Below are 13,334 nucleotides of genomic sequence, written 5' to 3'. Positions count from 1 at the left end.
AGTTGACCCAAGTTGAAGATTTACATCCCTAGCTCTTGACACAGAAAGGATTTGGAACCATGGCCTTACCATGACATTTGGGGAGGATTTCTAAAGTTGTGATGCCATGATGCAACTTTCTTTCACTTGGAAAGGTGAATAATAATAATAATAATAATAATAATGACTTTTGGACTGCAACTCCTTTAATGCTCTAGCCAGAACAGATAGTTTCTGGGAACAGTTGTCCAAAACATTTGGGCTTCGTACGAACATAATGTACTTTACCAACTGGTGGAACTTGGAAAAGGGCCTCATTCGAAGAGCGTAACACAGAGACAACAGACATATTGTGTGGCTATCACTAACAAAAGTGGGTCCTGAACATTACTGTTGAATCCAGTGCCGCAGGGCAGCAAATCCCCTCGGCTGCGTTTCTAGTTCAGGATCATCCCAGACCCTGAAGTTTCTGGGCCAAAATTTAGGGGCAGCCCATTAAATGTTGTGCATTAAGTGCCAACCAAAGTGGCTCACAGCTGGTTATTAAAACACACGGAAACACAGGCCTCATTTCCACTTACAAATAAATCAGTCTGTGATCCGAATCAATGGACTGATTCAACAGCTGAGTGTGATTCACACTACATTTGCCCCAATCGCATTTCCCCCCTGCAAAATATCTCACTTATGGTTCAAACTGGCGAATGAATCGGTTCAAAATGGACCTGCTCCAGCCGACCAAAGGGCAAACTTAAATGGATTCCAATCCACATCTGGTTCACACTTGCGCAGAATCGATTTATCCAAAAAGATGCGGGGGGAAAATCAGCATCATAGAGATGTGGTTTAAATGATTTTAGCACATGGCCCCCCCTCTCCGAATCACTTCAGCGATTTAGTTCAAGTGGGAACCCGGGTGATTTGAACAGGTTCAAACCGATTTGCGATTTGGTTTAAAAGGTAGTGGGAATGAGGCCACAGAGGACATATTTTCCTGTTAGGAAATTAACACAGGGATCTTTGCTAACAGGTCTGTTCCCAGATCAAGGGGAAAGGAATGGCTTTTATTCCTTCTTATGGAGATGAGAAAAGGAACCTTTAATCTATCCTGCTTGCTTTTAGCCAGAAGATGGATGCAGAGCAGAGGGTGAGCCCTGGCACCAGAAGGAATGGAGAGGGAAGGAGGGAATAACAGAATACCTGCATAACCCCTCTTTGGAGAGTCCTGGCAAATTGTAACAACCAATTAGCTATTAGTTATTAAATAACCAGTTTGTTATTTCTTGAAAAGTGTAGCAAGCTGCTGCTTTCATAGCCATGCTGGAGATTTGCACCCAGCCATTTCCTCTTGGTCCCTGCAAAAGTGGAGAATGTGTACTCTTGCCTCCCATCGGATGCCCCACAAAAACTGGAAACCCAAGGGCAGGCCCTAAGATCTGGCAACTTTGCATAGGAAACATTTTTAACTTTTTTTTTGGGGGGGGGGCAGGTTTGTGTGCAGAAATGTATGGTTTTGCACAGAGCAATCATTGCATTTTTATTGGCATGAATATGCAGAATAATTCCCCCCAAAGACTTAATGAAGTGCAAAGAATCTCCCTGCTGCTCCGTTCTTCTCGGCAGGAGTTTCTCCCCAGCCTCAGAAAAGCCATTATTCTGTTGGGAAACTAACAGTTACCAAGTATTTTTTGTCCTTTCTCCAATCCGTTCCAAATGCACTTATTTATCCAAGCATTTAATATGGGTTTTATGGCCCTCACCAGTGGCTTCCTGGCTCTGTTTCCACTCACCGTTTTATGATATAGAAGGTATGTATTTTATATGTGTGCCTTTTCTGGCATTGGGGAAGGTTCTTCTTTTTGGACTGTCAGTCCCAGCATAGCTGGCTGGGGGATTCTGGGAGCGGCAGTCCAAAAAGGCACCTTTCCCCATGCTCTGGCAGTTCCAGTCTCCAAGATTTTGGAGGGAAAGGGACCAAGGTCAGATCTTGTGTCTGTATGTGCTTCAAGTTCTCTGCCGATTTATGGGGACCCCATGAATTTCATAGGGTTTTCTTAGACAAGGGATACTCAGAGGAGGTTTGGCCAGTTCCTTCCTCTTAAATAGAGCCTAAGGCACCTGGGGTTGGTTGGCAGTCTCCCATCCAAGCCCTAACCAGGGCTGACCCTGCTCAGCTTCCAAAATCAGATGGGATTTAATGCCTTGCGTCTATGTGCCTTTAAGTCACTAGTTGACTTATGAACTTTGCAGAGTTTTCTTAGCCAAGGAATAATCGGAAGTGGGTTTTCTAGCTCCTTCCTCTGAAATAGAGACTCCAGCGCCAGGTGTTCCTTGGAGGCCTCCCCTCCAAGGCCTAACCGGGGCTGACCCTGCTTAGATGGCATCTGGTGCCTTGTGTGTAACTTCAGATCTCTTGTTGTCTTATGGCGACCCCATGAATTTCGTAGGGTTTTCTTAGGCAAGGAATCCTCAGAGGTGGTTTTGCCAGTTCCGTCCTCTGAAATAAAACTCCAGCACCTGTGATTTGCAGGCGGTCTCCCATCCAAGTACTAACCAGGGGCGACCTTGCTTAACTTCCAAGATCACATGGAGATTTGGTGTCTTTATGGTTTTAGGTAGTGACTATTTTGAGTTACTCCTTGGCTGGCCTTGTCTTTGGTTAAAATTAAAAAATTAAAATCCATAAAATTAAAAGTATACCCTATAATAATAAAAATAAGAACAAATATGAACTATAAGGTATCTTAGAGGCCCTTTTACTCCAGAACAGTAAAAGGGCCTTTCAAGTACCGCATTGTTCTTCTTCTTGTTATATAGGGTATACTTTTAATTTTATGGATTTTAATTTTCATAGGATGCTTTTAATTTTTATAGCATGCTTTTAATTTAATGGGCAGCTGAATGACACTTTTCACTTTTGCAAGATGTACGTTTTTTTAAAAGCTGTATCTGTTTTAATGGACTGGGATATAAATAAATATAATAATTTTAATAATGATGATTGGGAAGGTGGAAAAGGTTGATATTTGTTGCGATGTGCCTTCAGGTTGATTTTGAATTATTATGGCAATCCTACTTCAGTGTTTTACTTGGCCAGATTTGTTCAGAGGGGCTTTGCCCTTGGGGGTTTCCATAGCTAAGTAGGGATTCGAACCTTGGTCTCATCTTAGTTCAGCTAATCCATTGTGGATGGTCAGAGATGGACTTTTATTTTTGGACAGGGCTGCTGGAGTGAAAACTGGAGAGACCATCTGTACACATAATGATTTTGTACCCTAAAGGGACCGGATCTGGTCTGATCTTGGAAGATAAGCAGGGTCAGTCCTGGTAAGGAATTGGATGGGGGGCCGCCAGGGAAACCCAGATACTGGAGGCCCTATTTCAGAGGAAGAAGAAATGGGCAAAACCACCTCTGGATATTCCTTGCCTAAGAAAACCGTCTGAAATTAATGGGGTCACATTAAGTCGATGGGGGACTTGAAGGCACATGCATGCACATAACTAAATACCTTAAAGGCACCCTCTAATCTTGGGAGCTAAGCAAGGTCAGCCCAGGTTAGTACTTGGAGGGGAGACCGCCAATGAATGTCAGGTGGAGCAGGCTCTATTTCAGAGGAAGGGGCTGGCCAAACCACCTCTGAGGGTTCCTTGCTGTAAAACCCTACAAACAAATTCATGAAGCTGCAATAAGTCCACAGGCAACTTGAAGGCACACAAGGCATGAGATCCCATCTGATCTTGGAAGCCAAGCAGGGTCAGCCCTGGTTAGTCCTTGGAAGAGAGACCGCCAATGGATATCAGGTGCTGTAGGCTCTATTTCTGAGGAAGGAACTGGCAAAACCACCTCTGAGTCTTCCTTGCCTAAGAAAACCCTGCAAAATTCAAAGGGCCGCCATAAGTCGACAGGCCACTTGAAGTGGTGTGGTGGCTTGAGTGTCGGACTAGGACTCCAGGAGACCTGGGTTCAAATCCCTCCTCAGCCACGGAAACCTCCTGGATGACTTTGGACAAATTACACTCTCTCAACCTCAGAGGAAGGCAAGGGCAAGCCATCTCTGAAAAATGAATGACAAAAAAAGTGCATGTATGTACACATACAGAGGGAATTCTAGCAAAGGAGGTTGGTCACACACAACCAGGGAACCACAAGCAATCCCTGCTGAAATCCTCTCTTCTAAACGACCCTTAAAAGGCGCAGGAGCCCTCTCCAGTTTTCAGTCTGACAACCCTAGGCCTCCCAAGTCACACAGCAGAGTCTCTGTTTCTTGCAACCGCAACTGACAACCGGGCTGTGCTTGTTGTCTCACACCCTTCTTGCCACAACAGAGGACAGCTGCCTGACCTCCCCTCCATGCCCCTAGCCACACACACACACACCCTCCTTGTCGCTTCACCTTGCCAAAGACTCGGTGGCGCTCTGTTCTCGTTCCACTGCGACAACCTGTCCTGCACGAAAAGCCAAACACAGCAGAATTTCAGGCGAAAGCGACATCAGGCCCACAGAGATGCCCTTCACGAGGGGAGAAACCCCACAAGTTTGCACCAACTGACCCAGGCTGAGCATGGCTGCAAGGTTTACCTGCATGTGTTTCCATGCCTGGGCCTTGAGGGGAAAAGAGACCTTCTCGTTGTCCAGCAGAATTTGACCACAGAGTTGCAATGGTGGATCTCCAGATACTTAGAGTGGTGTTCTTTCCAGGCACCTGGATGTCCTCCAGTGCAACTCTATGGTCAATGCCCACCTGAACTTGACCATAGAGTCATGCTGGAGGACATAGAGATGCTTATAGAGAGACCATACTATGCTGGAGGACCAACAAATACCTAGAGTGGGGTTCTTCCTACGCACCTGGACTTTCTCCAGAGCAACTCAATGGTCAAAGCCCATCTGAAGTTGACCACAGAGTCATGCTGGGGGCCTTAGAAATACCTAGAGAGACCATACTACATCGGAGGACCACCAGATACCTAGAGGGGCATTCTTTCTAGGCACCTAGATGTCCTTCAGTGCTACTCTATGGTCTACCTGAAGCTGACCATAGAGTCAGGCTGGAGGACATAGGAATGCCTAGAAGGACCATATTTTTCCAGAGGTGGATAAGTGAAACCATGGGTACCATTCCCACTGATATGGGGGTCATAGTGTATTTGCAGGTGCCTGGAGCCTTCCCTGTCAGTGGGTTTTAGCCACTGACCTTTATATAAGAAATATCCACAATGCTCAGCTTATTTGGGGGACAGGACTGATCTTGGACTCACTGGAAGCTGACATGGAAGCCACTGGTCACAACAGGCCACAGAAAGCTCCTAGCCCTGCCAACTACAGAACTCTGACCAGGGGTCAGTTCACATTGCCCACTATATATTAAAAGCATCAACAGAATGAAAGGGATCTTGTAGCACCTTTGTAATTGTAATTTCACCCTCTGAATCAGCGTTGAATGGTGAATCACCGCCTACGTAAATTCCATATATTCAATATATAATATTCTACAACCCCCAGAATCTCCACTTAATGCATCCTCTGGCCTTATTGCCAGAGACATTTTGGAACTTGTCACTGAAAATAAGGAACTTTCCTAAACTCTGGCCCCAGACACGCAACTTTGCCCAGAAGTAAGGCTTGCTGAACTCGGAGAGAGGCTTATGTCTGATTAAAAGCTGTCTGTTTGGATTTGAGAAAACATCATCCGCCGTTCTCTTCTTCCTCTCTTTGCCATTTCAAAAGCTTTGCCACACAATAATATGCTTTAATGAGAAGCGTTATCCAAGCAGTATGGTCCTTTTTAAAGGATTAAAAGTTGGGTGAGGCATCATCCTTGGGCATTTGGCCTTCCCCGCATGTCTGGGGCCAGAGTTTAGGAAAGTTCCTTATTTCCCAGTGACAGTTTCCAAAATGTCTCTGGCAATAAAGCCAGAGGATGCGCTAAGTGGAGACTCTGGGGGTTATAGAATAGTTTATATTGAATATATGGAAAATGCACCCTTCACCATTGATTCAGTGGCTGCAATGGCAAGAAAAGAGATTCCACCGAAATGTAAGGAAAAATGTCTTGAGGGTAAGAGCAGTTTGATGGTGGAATGGACTGTGGGTGCATCCACATTACAGAATTAAAGCAGTTTGACACCACTTTCACTGCCATGACTTCAACTTGCCCTACTGAATCCTGGGATTTGTAGTTTGGCGAGGCACCAGAGTGCTCTTATAAGCCAGGCTCAATGCCTCACCAAATTAGAAATCCTAGGATTATTTAAGATAGAGTCATGGCAGTTAAAAGTGGTGTCAAAGTGCTTTAATTCTGAAGCGTGACTAAAACATGCCTAAGAGAACGAATGGACTCTCTCCTTCTTTGGAGGTCTTTAAACAGAGGCTGGATTGGCATCTCCTGGGGGCACCTGAACAGTGTATTCCTGTTGGTCAGGGAGATGTTTTATTATTATTACTATTATCATTGTTATTATTATTAGTAGTAGTATCCTGCTTGTTTCTCAAAACTGAGACTCAGAGGGGCTTACAACATAAAAGCACAGTACAATTAAAATCCATACCATCCAACTGCCCTAATCTTTTCTGCTCTGGTCAGGCCCCACCTGGAATAATCCTGTGTCCACTTCTGGGCAAAACAATTCAAGAAGGACATTGAGAAACTGGAGTCATGTGTCCAAAGGAGGACAACTAAAATGGTGAAGGGTCTGGAAAACATGAAGCCCTATGAGGAGAGACTTAGGGATCTGGGGATGTTTAGCCCAGAGAAGAGAAGGTTAAGAGGTGATATGATAGCCTTGTTTAAGTGTTTGAAGGGATGTCATATTGAGGAGGGAGCAAGCTTCTTTTCTGCAGCTCTAGAGACTAGAACACGGAACAATGGATGCAAGCTCCAGGAAAAGAGATTCCAGCTCAGCATTCGGAGGAACTTCCTGGGAGTAAGGGCTGTTTGACCGTGGAACACACTCCTTCAATGGAAAGTGGTAGAGTCTCCTTCCTTAGAAGTCTTTAAGCAGAGGCTGGATGGCCATCCGTCAATGAGGATGCTTTGATGGAGAGTTCCTGCATGGCAGAATGAGGCTGGACTGGGGTCTCTTCCAACTCTATGACTCCTTGGTTCTATGAATAATGGAGCTGGAAGGGCCATCTATTCCAATGCAGAAAGCACTCCCAACTGATCCAGTCTTTGTTTGAAAACCTCCAAAGAAGTAGACTCTAGCAACATCTTCCATGATCAAACAACTCTTTCTAATGTTGAGCTGGACTCTCTTCTCCTGGAGCTTGCATCCATTGTTCCATTTCCTTTTCTCTGGAGCAGCAGAAAACAAGCTTTCTCCATCTTTAATATGACTTCCTTTCAAGTATTTAAACAGGGCTATCATCATATCACCTCTTAACCTTCTCTTTTCCAGGCTAAACATCCCCAGCTCCCTCAGTCCTTCCTCATAGAGCTTCATGGTTTCCAGGCCCTTCTCCATTATAGTAGCTCTCCTTTGGACACAAGGCTCCATTTCTCAACATCCTTTTTGAATTGTGGTGCCCAGAAATGGACATTGTATTCCAAGAGAGGCCTGACCAAATCAGAATAGAGTGGCACTATTACTTCCCTCTAGACACTATGTTCAGCCTATGACCATATTGGCCTTTTTAGCTGCCGCATCCCACTGTTGGCTCATGTTTAGCCTGGGGTTTACTAAGATCCCCTTGATGCTTTTCACGCTGACTGCTTTCAAGGCATGTGTCAACTGTCTTGTCATCACAAAGCCACATCAGCCTCTTACTCAATAACTGAGGTTAAAATGACCTCTCGTCCTTTACTCCTCTTGCTTTAATAAAGTAAATCAATACATTAAGAACCATTATATCTCGGAGAGAATTGTCCTCAAGCACTTTCCCCTTCTCCACGCTCCCTCCCTCCAGCGACCCCAGGGTCCGCAAGAAAGAAATCAGAGACAAAAAAGTATAGGGGTGTGTGTGTGTGTGTGCCTTCAAGTCATCTGTTAACTTATGGCAAACCCATGAATTTTTCATAGGGTTTTCATAGGCAAAGAAGACCCAGAGGTGGTTTTGCCAGTTCCTTCCTCTGAAATACACCCTGCAACAACTAGGATTCATTGCCAGTCCTCCGAACTTGGGGGAGGATCTTCTTTTTGGACTGCTAATTCCAGAATCCCTGGTTGGGGGATTCTGGGAGTGACAGTCCAAAAAGCCACCTTTGCTCCAACTCTGGAATTTCTAGTTTGCAACATTTGGAGAAAAGGGACCAAGGACAGATCTTGTATGTAAGTGTGCCTTTAAATCTCCTATCGATTTATGGCAATCCCATAAATTTTGCAAGGTTTTCTTAAGCAAGGAAAATTCAGAGTTGGTTTTGTCAGTTCCTTCCTCTGAAATATTGCTTACAGAATCTGGGATTAATAGACAGTCTTCCATCTAAAGACTAAGCAGGGCTGGCCCTGCTTAGCTTTCAATATCAGATTGGATCTGGTGATTTTTGGGTATTCACACCCTAAAATATATGAAATACACTTGATATCAGCAATAGTTTGGTCCCATTAATTACAGTGGCATCATGAAATGGTGTCCTTTACATAAAACATCAAAATCAAGGTCTGCTTTTTGGAATTTATATATCGTTTAATCTTTTTAAACCATGGGTGCTTGAATCTGTAGATTAAAAAACCCATGGATAAGGCGGGCTGACTGTAATAATATTGTGTCCCTCTTATAAAACGGCAAAATCAAAGTTTGCTCTCTGGAGTTTATATATTTTCTGAAAGTTTAAACCAGTGGATAAAGAACCCGTGGATCCAAAGGGCAGCTGTAATCTGGAAACAGCGACAGCTATCCTTGTCATGATCACAACCGTGATTGCGGTTTTATTGTCCCTGTTTGGTAATATTTGGAAGCCAAGCAAAAAGCCTCCTGCTGCCGCCTCCTTTCCTATTGAGAGGCTTTTAAAATTAATGGGCTATCGCGTTTTTTTAAAGTGCTGTGGGAAAACCTCAGCCGCTCCGTCTTGCGCCACGTAACTCAATCTTCATCTTGGCACAGCATAGTCATTTGATTTTTAATATGGATATACAGCACACTGTAACTCCATCTTCATTGGGCCAGAGTGGATTCACTTACATTTTCATATCACAGTCTATGCTCATCCCTGAAACATGTGTTGTTTGTTTTGGAAAGGCAGTATATAAATATTATTATTATTATTGCTAAGAGGGAGGGAAAAGGGAGAGAGTGCTTCTGAGCATGTGGAGAGTACTAATTAATCTCACCATTGGTCAATTTTATCAGTTTGACCCCAAATTAAAACAGCAGCTGTAGGGATGAGCGGGTAGAGATCCTAGTAGGAGTAACTTCCAAACTAGTAATGCTCATTTTATATATATATATATATATATATATATATATATATATATGTGCATAAATCCAGGGGTATGCCATGTATCAAAGTACAACAGCATCCAAAATCCACAAAACAGGGATACCTTTATGGGCCAACCAAACAGCACAAAATACATGTTGCAAGCTTTTGAAGCTCCACTGGCTTCTTCATCGCTTGAAAAGGTTGCAACACATATTATTGTTATTACATTATTATTATTATTATTATTATTATTATTATTATTATATCAATTCATACAGTTGATATCTGGGTTCAAAGTGTGCTGACTTTCCCCGAAAGTTACTTTAAAATTACATTACAAATTACAAACTATATTAAAATTTCACTCAAATGACCAGCCTTGTTGGGACCGGTTGTGCACTGAGAGCCAGGGCCTGGAATCGAGAGATGCTCCCTGCAAACACTGCTCTCTAATCACCCCATTTGTTTTCTTCAGATTGGGGTTGTGGACTCCAACTTCCAGTATCCTTTGCCTGGGGGATTCTGGGTGTTTTAATGAAAACGACAACACACTACCCATCCTGAGCTTAGTTTCTGGTGGGTTTTTCAGGCTCTGTGGCCATGCTCTAGAAGAGTTTCTTCCTGACGTTTCGCCAGCGTCTGTGGCTGAGCTTGCTTACGATCTCCAAAATAAAAAGGTGACTCTGCGGGGGAGACTTTGGGGGATTCAAGGCTCCTAAATTATACAAACATTGGGCAAGCCGAGACCCTATATCACAATCTAGGGGTGCATCTACACTGTGGATATAATGCATCTTAACACCACTTTGAGTGCTGTTGCTCCATTCTATGGAGCCCTGGGATTTGTAGTTTTGCAAGGTCTTTTGCCTTCTCTGCCAAAGAGAGCTGGTGCTTCACAAAACGACGAATCCCAGGATTCCGTAGAATAGAGCCATGGCAGTTAATGTGGTGTCAAAGTGCATTATTTCGACAGTGAAGACGCACACCAATTAGTCCCAATGTGGCAAGGATAATCCAGATTAATCCTCTGCCTTCTCACTGCGTTTTAAAAGATCCTGGTTTCTTTTTCCTCCTCCCGCTTTCTGCCTTCGTTCTCAGTTTATTTCCACTGCTGCAAATGAACTCACAGTGCAAAAGTAGTTTCCGTGTCTAGACTGAAGACATGCGACAAAATCCTGTTAGTGAATTGCGATGATGCTCATCTGTGCACCAGCTTTGGCATCCCACTAATGTGTAAAAGTAGTGCCCATTGTGCATCAGGGCACGGCGCATCACTCACTCCACTGTCTTCCATTGCACAACAGTTATAATATTGCGCAGGGCATTGTAACGCCATGGCTGCCCAAGGTGAATAATTGTGAATAATTTGATTCGATTTTGTGCGCACACATACGCAACCAGGATACTGGCCAATATCAACAATAACAACAACAACAACAACAACCAAGCAGGCGAGTCAGGAAAAGGATCGCTTGGAGAATTTCTGTTCACAGTATTATAAATATAGCCAAGATCTGTCAATTTATTCCATGGAAATATCCTTAAGCCAGGATCTTCGTGAAATATTTACCAGAACGAAAACAACACAGAGATTTGCGTGGACCAGCGTGTGGATGTTTCGAATTCGCCTCTCTCATCTCTTCCTTCCCTTACCTGCCCACCCCATTTCCACTTTATTACTTTTATCCATCGGTCTATCCCCCCTTCCTTTTCGCATCCCTCATTAAACTGTCTCTCTGTGCTTTCTTATCGGTTTTCATATTTTAATTTGGTTTAAAAAGGGCAAATTTCTGTTGCAATCACGTTTTTAGCCAATAGGGGGCTCTGAACAAAACAGTCCCTAGAATAAATTCAAGCAATTCCTCTGTTCCTGGATATTCTGAACTTTTAGATTGTGAGGTTATTAAAACCTCTATGGCAAACCTTTCTGCGCATGCATGCGATGGCGCCCATTTTCGAGACATGAATGGAAGCACTTATTTCTGTCTGCTTGGATAGTTATACACAAAAATCATGCAGTTGAACGCACAGCAATGCCCCCTAGTGGTGACTCTGGCAAAACAAAGCATCAATCTGTCCAATTACCAAACATTGCACAATGCCCACTGCAGCTCACCCTGAGTATTGCATGTAAGTCCACATAAACCACAACAGACCAGCGCTCCCTGCAGCTGACCCCTGGAACTGCCGCTTGCAAAAAGTCTGTTTTAAAGGATGGGATGGATGGATGATCCCCAGAAGCAGGTTCACAAGCTCTCATCCTCAGCATCATCTGCTCCCACTGTCCCAAGAAGAACAAGATTGTGCACCAACCACAACATAAGGGTGCCCTCTGCTGTTGACCCCTGGAACTGCCGCTTGCAAGCAGTCTGGATGGATGGATGATCCCCAGAAACAGGTGTGCAAGCTCTCATCCTCAGCATCATCTGCTCCCACTGTCCCAAAAAGAACACAATTGTGCAAACAGACCTCACCAACCACAACAGAAGGATGCCCCCTGCAGTTGACCCTGAGACACTGCAGTTTGCAAACAGTCTAGAGAAGATACACTTGGACACCAAACCAGAAGAGAACCAAGGAAACTGGGGGAGGCCATAAAAAGGATTTGAAGGGTGTCAGTACCCCCATCTTTGCTCCTTCCTCGGAGAGAAGGACCGACCGATCCCAGGGACATGACTTACCCGGCGTTTTTTCCAGCCGGCCCTTTCGACCCCCGCACAGTCTGACTTTGGAGATTAAAATAAGCAGCTGTTTCTGGCATAGGGATTTGGTGCCACGGGGGCAAACCTTCCTCTGGGTGGAAACAGGCCGGCTGGCCACGGGGTCCCGGATTTCCCGTTTTTGCCGGATGAGGGAACTGGCTAATGCGGCCATACCTGCCCCATCCGGAGGCAATAGGGACAGGCTCCAGGGGGAAAAGGAGAGGATGGGTCAGGGCCAGAATCAAGCCCACTTCTTCTTCTCCTTCTCTGGCCGTATTTCGTTCTTTTCTTCCTCACGCTCTGGTTACGGATTGCAGGTCAACTTGTCCCGGAAAAGTAGGGTGTAGGAAGGAAGGCAGGTCGCTTCTCTGTCAATTTCCAGGATCAGGAAGAAAATTCAAGGTGCCTGTACACTCCTGGGTACCAATCTCAGCCAGAGAAAGGGAAAGATGTCCTGAGAATGACTGAGAGAGAAAGAGAAGGGGGGAAAAAGGAAGAAGAAAAAGAAAATGATCTATATAAATATGTATCTATAAGGATTATTAAAATGAGATGCCATCCTCTGGAAGAGCCTCATCGGTGTCAGGCAGATGCCAAAAGTCCTAATAAAGAAGGGATTCTGGAAAAAAGAGGATAGAGGAGGGTTGGTGCTCTCTCGGTCTGTCCGACTCTCTCTCTTTTTCAAAAATTGATCCCTTCAGTGCTCCTTCCTTCTTTCTCTCTTTCGCTCTTTCTTCATGGCTGGTGCTCCGGTTTCCTTGCTCCGGAAAAAAGATGGGGGAGGCGTGGAGGAGACCCCAATGTCCTTCAGAGCTTCAGAGGTTAATTGGGAGGAGGAGGAGAAGAAGAAGGTGGGCAAAGGGGGCACCAGAGAGAGAAGGAGAAGAAGAAAGAGGGAAAAGACCCCCAGGAGGGATAAGGGATGGGCAACCCAAGGGATGCTCAGCATCAGCAGCAGCTGCCTCTGTATCTGTGAGTGTGAATGTCTGTGCAAGGGTGTGTCGAGGGTGTGTGTGGTGTGTCTCTCTCTCTTGGTGCGTGTGGCACAGCGAGGAGTGAGGGAATGGAGCAGACAAAAAGGGAGGGGTGGGAAGGAAGGAAGGAATGGAGAAATGGAGAGAGAGAGATGCTGTCACACACCCATGACAAAGCCAGCAAAGAGGGAGGGGGCCATTCTGAAGGACATCCCACCCCTCACCCCTATGGAAGGAAAGGACTTTCCCCAGCAAGGTCTGTAAGAAGAGGAAGGCAGCCAAGCATCCTTGGCACAGAAGGTGCCTTTGGCATCTTTGGC

The 13,334-nt window shown here is 44.9% G+C and overlaps 1 protein-coding gene across 1 annotated transcript in view; it reads right to left on the bottom strand.

Annotated features, from left to right (window-relative positions):
- Positions 1-13,089, bottom strand: part of FGF11 (fibroblast growth factor 11) — a 52,833-nt gene extending 39,744 nt beyond the window's left edge. The window contains exon 1 of the mRNA XM_089479757.1: positions 12,020-13,089. Coding sequence (XP_089335883.1) covers positions 12,020-12,212 — 193 coding nt within the window. The 5' untranslated portion in view covers positions 12,213-13,089. The remainder of the gene's footprint in view (positions 1-12,019) is intronic.
- Positions 13,090-13,334: the final 245 nt, after the last annotated feature.

Source organism: Sceloporus occidentalis, unplaced genomic scaffold, assembly GCF_023333645.1.
Source record: "Sceloporus occidentalis isolate IW3139 unplaced genomic scaffold, rSceOcc1.0.p SCAF_14, whole genome shotgun sequence".
Taxonomy (NCBI): Eukaryota; Metazoa; Chordata; class Lepidosauria; order Squamata; family Phrynosomatidae; genus Sceloporus; species Sceloporus occidentalis.
This window is presented reverse-complemented; position numbering and strand designations above follow the sequence as displayed.